Source organism: Polistes fuscatus, unplaced genomic scaffold, assembly GCF_010416935.1.
Source record: "Polistes fuscatus isolate 324 unplaced genomic scaffold, CU_Pfus_HIC Scaffold8, whole genome shotgun sequence".
Taxonomy (NCBI): Eukaryota; Metazoa; Arthropoda; class Insecta; order Hymenoptera; family Vespidae; genus Polistes; species Polistes fuscatus.
Genome location: NW_025113162.1, coordinates 54,562 through 61,603, shown reverse-complemented (window position 1 = coordinate 61,603; position 7,042 = coordinate 54,562). Strand labels below are relative to the sequence as shown.

Sequence of the window (7,042 nt, the reverse complement as noted above, 5' to 3'; positions counted from 1 at the left end):
GAAGACACTAGTTGATGCAAGTCTACAATATTTTCTTGCTAGTTAAAGCAATGATATTTCTTTCAATACAAGGTATGACGCTTGGAGAAACATTACGCACAGTAATTGATTTTCTTAATATATTTGCTATTATTTTCTCAAATTTTTAATAACTAAGATGCATTCTTTCTCAACATCCTTTAATAATATTAATAGATTTTGATTTCTCTCATTATACGTTAAAAGAAGGCGGTATATTCCAAATCTATCATGATTGCAGTTTTGTCAGCTTTTTCTTATCGTTGTGGTAAGTTACATACTCTCTTTTCCAGAAAAATAATTGAAAGCCTATGAACAAAGAATATTATTATTATTGCTATAATGAAGATTTTTCATGGAAATTATAATATTTTTTTTTTTTTAAAGAAAAATTGTTATTTTTACCTTTTAAGGGGTTATATCCACTTGCGAGGCAGAAAAAACGCGTTTTTTTGTGAATTTTTTCCAAAGAGGCATTTAATTTTATACATTAATGGAAAAAATGTACTTAAACAGAATTTAATGTACTTTAACAATCAGCGGTTTATTTAAAAAAATATTGGATCCCCTAGCTCCTGTAGATGATCTGCGGAGAGACCTCCAAAAAAAAGTGCTTGGCGGTGTACAAGATATCTCTGTCCAAATTATCTGAAAACCAAAAACCAAAAATATTTAGTTTTGTAATAAATAAATACAGGTAATGATCGAAGGTCTAGTCAAAATTTTGATTTTTGACAAAATGGCGGCTGTTCAAAAAAAAATTCAGTTTTTCATGAAAATTTTTCACTTCAAAGTGGCTTAAAAAATCGAAATTATTGTCCAAAACCTTATTCCTTCGATCATTACCTGAAAAATATATCTGAGTAAGTCGTGTGAAAATTTCAAACCGATCGGTTTAGCGGTTTCGGAGAAATTTTGTTCACCGACTCTGAAAACACGGTTTCGAGATAAACGCGTTTAAAGTTTCGGGAATGATTTACACTAAATTAAAAATTTTTTTTTTCAACTTACATCGTGTCATCTATTCCAGCACCATAAGAGGAACCCTCTGCTTCGTCGTTTGCCTCCAAAATGTTTAGTTGTTGTTGTCTACGAGCCATTCTCCCCTCGCGCGTCGACCCTTGCGCTCTTGCGTCCGAAATTGAGATGCGCTCTGCGTCCTCTTTACTCACGAAGGAATGAGCATTGGGTCCAAGTGATAATCCCATAGCACTCATATAATAAAGAAGAGATGTTTTACCTTCATTAAAGACCCCGGCTGCAATGTTTGCAGCTATTTCCACAATTTTAGAGCCAGCTGGAATAATTTTTGGAGTTATTTTCCATATCAGCTGATTATAACTTTCATTATTGTTCTGGGTAAAACCACCAACGCATCGTTCCAATAATTTTTTGTTACTTAGATCTTCGTAAATTGGAAAAATAGCTGTTGCAACATCAGGTGGTAAGGCCTCATAATCAAACTGCTATCATCATATTCCACGGTTTTCGGATTAAAAACGTTCTTCCGTTTATTTCTTCGAGACAACTGTTCACTGGAAGTTCTACGAGTTTCTCTGCTAATTTTACGAGGCATTTTTTACTTTAATTAATTAAACTATACACACTGAGAAATACACAAACTGAGCAAAAACACAACTTGTCCACGTGGAAGATCACTTTTAACTGATGAGTTCACATATTTTTAACTTAAAATTCCTCAACATAGGTTTCACGTATAAACTAGACCTTTTGTATTATTATCTTAGGGTCCCAAACACAATATAAGTCGAGATCAAAAGTATAGCGGCTACCAGAAACAGCTGCTACTCCGGCTCGTGCTCCGCCTACTTTCGAACGCTCGGAGACGTTCTTACTAATACGCTCATATCTCCGAAACTAATTGTCGGATCGATTTGAAATTTTCAGAGAATATTCTTGAATATATTTACATTCAAAAAATGAAAAAAAAAAAAAAAATTTTTTTGAAAATCACAAGTGGATATAACCCCTTAACAGACACATGTCTTGCTTGACCATTGTAACTGCAGCTGCACTCTATTCGCATAAAAATTTAAATGGAATCTCAATGAAGAAGACATTAGTTGATGCAAGTGTACAATATTTTCTTGCTAGTTAATAAGCAATAATAATTGATAAAGATATCTCTTTCAATACCTGGTATGACGCTTGGAGAAACATTACGAACAATAATTGATTTTCTTAATATATTTGCTAGTAGTTTCTCAAATATTTAATAAATAAGATAAATTCTCTCTTCACTTCCTTTGATAGAATATTAATAGATTTGGTTTTCTCCAATTATACGTAAAAAGAAGGCAGTATCTTCCAAAATCTATCATGATTGCAGTGTTGTCAGCTTTTCCTTATCGTTGTGGTAAGTTATATACTCTCTTTTCAAGGAAAATAATTGAAAACCTAAAAAGAAAGAATATGTTTATTATTGCTATTAATTAGAATTTTTAAATGAATTTATAATATTGTTTTTTTCAGAAGAAAAATTTTTATTTTTTCCTTTTAACAGACACATGTTTTGCCTGATCATTGTAACTGCAGCTGCATTTTATTAGCATAAAAATTTAAATTGAATCTCTATGAAGAAGACATTTGTTGATGAAAGTCTACAATATTTTCTTGCATGTTAATAAACAATAATATTTCATCCAACACCTGCTATGACGTTTGGAGAAACATTACGCACAAGTATAAATTTTCTTAATATATTTGCTATTAGTTTCTCAATATTTTAATAGCTTAGATGCATTCTTTCTCAACATCCTTTGATAGAATATTAATAGATTTGGTTTTCTCCCATTATACGTAAAAAGAAGACGGTATATTCCAAAATTTATCATGATTGCAGTTTTGTCAGCTTTCTCTTATCGTTGTGGTAATTTATATACTCTCTTTTCAAGAAAAATAATTTAAAACCTATGAAGAAATAATAAGTTTATAATTGCTATAAATTAAAATTTATAATGAAATTTTAATGTCTGTTTTTTTCAGAAGAAAAATTGTTATTTTTACCTTTTACAGACAGATGTCTTTTTAGTTTCTTGTAACTGCAGCTGCATTCTAGTGGCATAAAAATTTAAATGGAATCTCTATGAAGAAGACATTAGTTGATGCAAGTGTACAATATTTTCTTGCTAGTTAATAAGCAATAATAATTGAAAAAGATATCTCTTTCAATACCAGGTATGACGCTTGGAGAAACATTACGAACAATAATTGATTTTCTTAATATATTTGCTAGTAGTTTCTCAAATATTTAATAAATAAGATGAATTCTCTCTTCACTTTCTTTGATAGAATATTAATAGATTTGGTTTTCTCCAATTATACGTAAAAAGAAGATGGTATATTCCAAAATCTATCATGATTGTAGTTTTGTCAGCTTTTTCTTATCGTTGTGGTAAGTTATATACTCTCTTTTCCAGGAAAATAATTGAAAACCTATGAAGAAATAATAAGTTTATTATTGCTATAAATTAAAATTTTGCAATGAAATTATAATATTTTTTTTAGATAAAAAATTGTAATTTTTATCTTTTTTAACAGACACATGTCTTGCTTGATCATTGTAACTGCAGCTGCATTCTATTAGCATAAAAATTTAAATGGAATCTCTATGGAGAAGATATTAGTTGATGCAAGTCTACAATATTTTCTTGCTAGTTAAAGCAATGATATTTCTTTCAATACAACGTATGACGCGTGGAGAAACATTACGCACAATAATTGATTTTCTTAATATATTTGCTATTAGTTTCTCAAATTTTTAATAAATAAGAAGCATTCTTTCTCAACATTTTTTGATAGAATATTAATAAATTTTGTTTTCTCCCATTATACGTAAAAAGAAGGTGGTATCTTAAAAAATCTACATGATTGTAGTGTTGTCAGCTTTTTCTTATCGTTGTGGTAAGTTACATTCTCTCCTTTCCAGTAAAATAATTGAAAACCTATGAAGAAATAATAAGTTTATTATTGCTATAAATGAAGGTTTTTTCATGGAAATTATAATATTTGTTTTTTTTTCTGAAGAAAAATTTTATTTTTTCCTTTTAACAGACACGTGTCTGGCTCCATCATTGTAACTGCAGCTGCATTCTATTAGCATAGAAATCGAAATAGAATCTCTATGAAGAAGACACTAGTTGATGCAAGTCTACAATATTTTCTTGCTAGTTAAAGCAATGATATTTCTTTCAATACAAGGTATGACGCTTGGAGAAACATTACGCACAGTAATTGATTTCTTAATATATTGCTATTATTTTCTCAAATTTTTAATAACTAAGATGCATTCTTTCTCAACATCCTTTATATAATATAATAGATTTTGATTTCTCTCATTATACGTTAAAAGAAGGCGGTATATTCCAAAATCTATCATGATTGCAGTTTTGTCAGCTTTTTCTTATCGTTGTGGTAAGTTACATACTCTCTTTTCCAGAAAAATAATTGAAAGCCTATGAACAAAGAATATTATTATTATTGCTATAATGAAGATTTTTCATGGAAATTATAATATTTTTTTTTTTTTAAAGAAAAATTGTTATTTTTACCTTTTAAGGGGTTATATCCACTTGCGAGGCAGAAAAAACGCGTTTTTTTGTGAATTTTTTCCAAAGAGGCATTTAATTTTATACATTAATGGAAAAAATGTACTTAAACAGAATTTAATGTACTTTAACAATCAGCGGTTTATTTAAAAAAATATTGGATCCCCTAGCTCCTGTAGATGATCTGCGGAGAGACCTCCAAAAAAAAGTGCTTGGCGGTGTACAAGATATCTCTGTCCAAATTATCTGAAAACCAAAAACCAAAAATATTTAGTTTTGTAATAAATAAATACAGGTAATGATCGAAGGTCTAGTAAAATTTTGATTTTTGACAAAATGGCGGCTGTTCAAAAAAAATTCAGTTTTTCATGAAAATTTTTCACTTCAAAGTGGCTTAAAAAATCGAAATTATTGTCCAAAACCTTATTCCTTCGATCATTACCTGAAAAATATATCTGAGTAAGTCGTGTGAAAATTTCAAACCGATCGGTTTAGCGGTTTCGGAGAAATTTTGTTCACCGACTCTGAAAACACGGTTTCGAGATAAACGCGTTTAAAGTTTCGGGAATGATTTACACTAAATTAAAAATTTTTTTTTTCAACTTACATCGTGTCATCTATTCCAGCACCATAAGAGGAACCCTCTGCTTCGTCGTTTGCCTCCAAAATGTTTAGTTGTTGTTGTCTACGAGCCATTCTCCCCTCGCGCGTCGACCCTTGCGCTCTTGCGTCCGAAATTGAGATGCGCTCTGCGTCCTCTTTACTCACGAAGGAATGAGCATTGGGTCCAAGTGATAATCCCATAGCACTCATATAATAAAGAAGAGATGTTTTACCTTCATTAAAGACCCCGGCTGCAATGTTTGCAGCTATTTCCACAATTTTAGAGCCAGCTGGAATAATTTTTGGAGTTATTTTCATATCAGCTGATTATAACTTTCATTATTGTTCTGGGTAAAACCACCAACGCATCGTTCCAATAATTTTTTGTTACTTAGATCTTCGTAAATTGGAAAAATAGCTGTTGCAACATCAGGTGGTAAGGCCTCATAATCAAACTGCTATCATCATATTCCACGGTTTTCGGATTAAAAACGTTCTTCCGTTTATTTCTTCGAGACAACTGTTCACTGGAAGTTCTACGAGTTTCTCTGCTAATTTTACGAGGCATTTTTTACTTTAATTAATTAAACTATACACACTGAGAAATACACAAACTGATCAAAAACACAACTTGTCCACGTGGAAGATCACTTTTAACTGATGAGTTCACATATTTTTAACTTAAAATTCCTCAACATAGGTTTACGTATAAACTAGACCTTTTGTATTATTATCTTAGGGTCCCAAACACAATATAAGTCGAGATCAAAAGTATAGCGGCTACCAGAAACAGCTGCTACTCCGGCTCGTGCTCCGCCTACTTTCGAACGCTCGGAGACGTTCTTACTAATACGCTCATATCTCCGAAACTAATTGTCGGATCGATTTGAAATTTTAGAGAATATTCTTGAATATATTTACATTCAAAAAATGAAAAAAAAAAAAAAAATTTTTTTTGAAAATCACAAGTGGATATAACCCCTTAACAGACACATGTCTTGCTTGACCATTGTAACTGCAGCTGCACTCTATTCGCATAAAAATTTAAATGGAATCTCAATGAAGAAGACATTAGTTGATGCAAGTGTACAATATTTTCTTGCTAGTTAATAAGCAATAATAATTGATAAAGATATCTCTTTCAATACCTGGTATGACGCTTGGAGAAACATTACGAACAATAATTGATTTTCTTAATATATTTGCTAGTAGTTTCTCAAATATTTAATAAATAAGATAAATTCTCTCTTCACTTCCTTTGATAGAATATTAATAGATTTGGTTTTCTCCAATTATACGTAAAAAGAAGGCAGTATCTTCCAAAATCTATCATGATTGCAGTGTTGTCAGCTTTTCCTTATCGTTGTGGTAAGTTATATACTCTCTTTTCAAGGAAAATAATTGAAAACCTAAAAAGAAAGAATATGTTTATAATTGCTATTAATTAGAATTTTTAAATGAATTTATAATATTTGTTTTTTTCAGAAGAAAAATTTTATTTTTTCCTTTTAACAGACACATGTTTTGCCTGATCATTGTAACTGCAGCTGCATTTTATTAGCATAAAAATTTAAATTGAGTCTCTATGAAGAAGACATTTGTTGATGAAAGTCTACAATATTTTCTTGCATGTTAATAAACAATAATATTTTATCCAACACCTGCTATGACGTTTGGAGAAACATTACGCACAAGTATAAATTTTCTTAATATATTTGCTATTAGTTTCTCAATATTTTAATAGCTTAGATGCATTCTTTCTCAACATCCTTTGATAGAATATTAATAGATTTGGTTTTCTCCCATTATACGTAAAAAGAAGCCGGTATATTCCAAAATTTATCATGATTGCA

The 7,042-nt window shown here is 30.4% G+C and overlaps 1 protein-coding gene and 1 long non-coding RNA gene across 2 annotated transcripts; both read right to left on the bottom strand.

The window, feature by feature from the left end:
- Positions 1-677: 677 nt before the first annotated feature.
- On the bottom strand, positions 678-1,886 carry LOC122524655. The gene is made up of 2 exons (XM_043647022.1): positions 1,875-1,886; positions 678-1,484 (listed from the first exon to the last, which is right to left on the bottom strand). Exons 1-2 carry the CDS (start codon positions 1,884-1,886, stop codon positions 1,026-1,028), a joined length of 471 nt encoding a protein of 156 aa, XP_043502957.1. The 3' UTR covers positions 678-1,025.
- A 3,381-nt stretch (positions 1,887-5,267) lies between these two features.
- Positions 5,268-5,505, bottom strand: LOC122524651. Its single transcript, XR_006305595.1, has 2 exons — positions 5,423-5,505; positions 5,268-5,344 (listed from the first exon to the last, which is right to left on the bottom strand). It is a non-coding gene; the product is annotated as an uncharacterized LOC122524651 (long non-coding RNA).
- Positions 5,506-7,042: the final 1,537 nt, after the last annotated feature.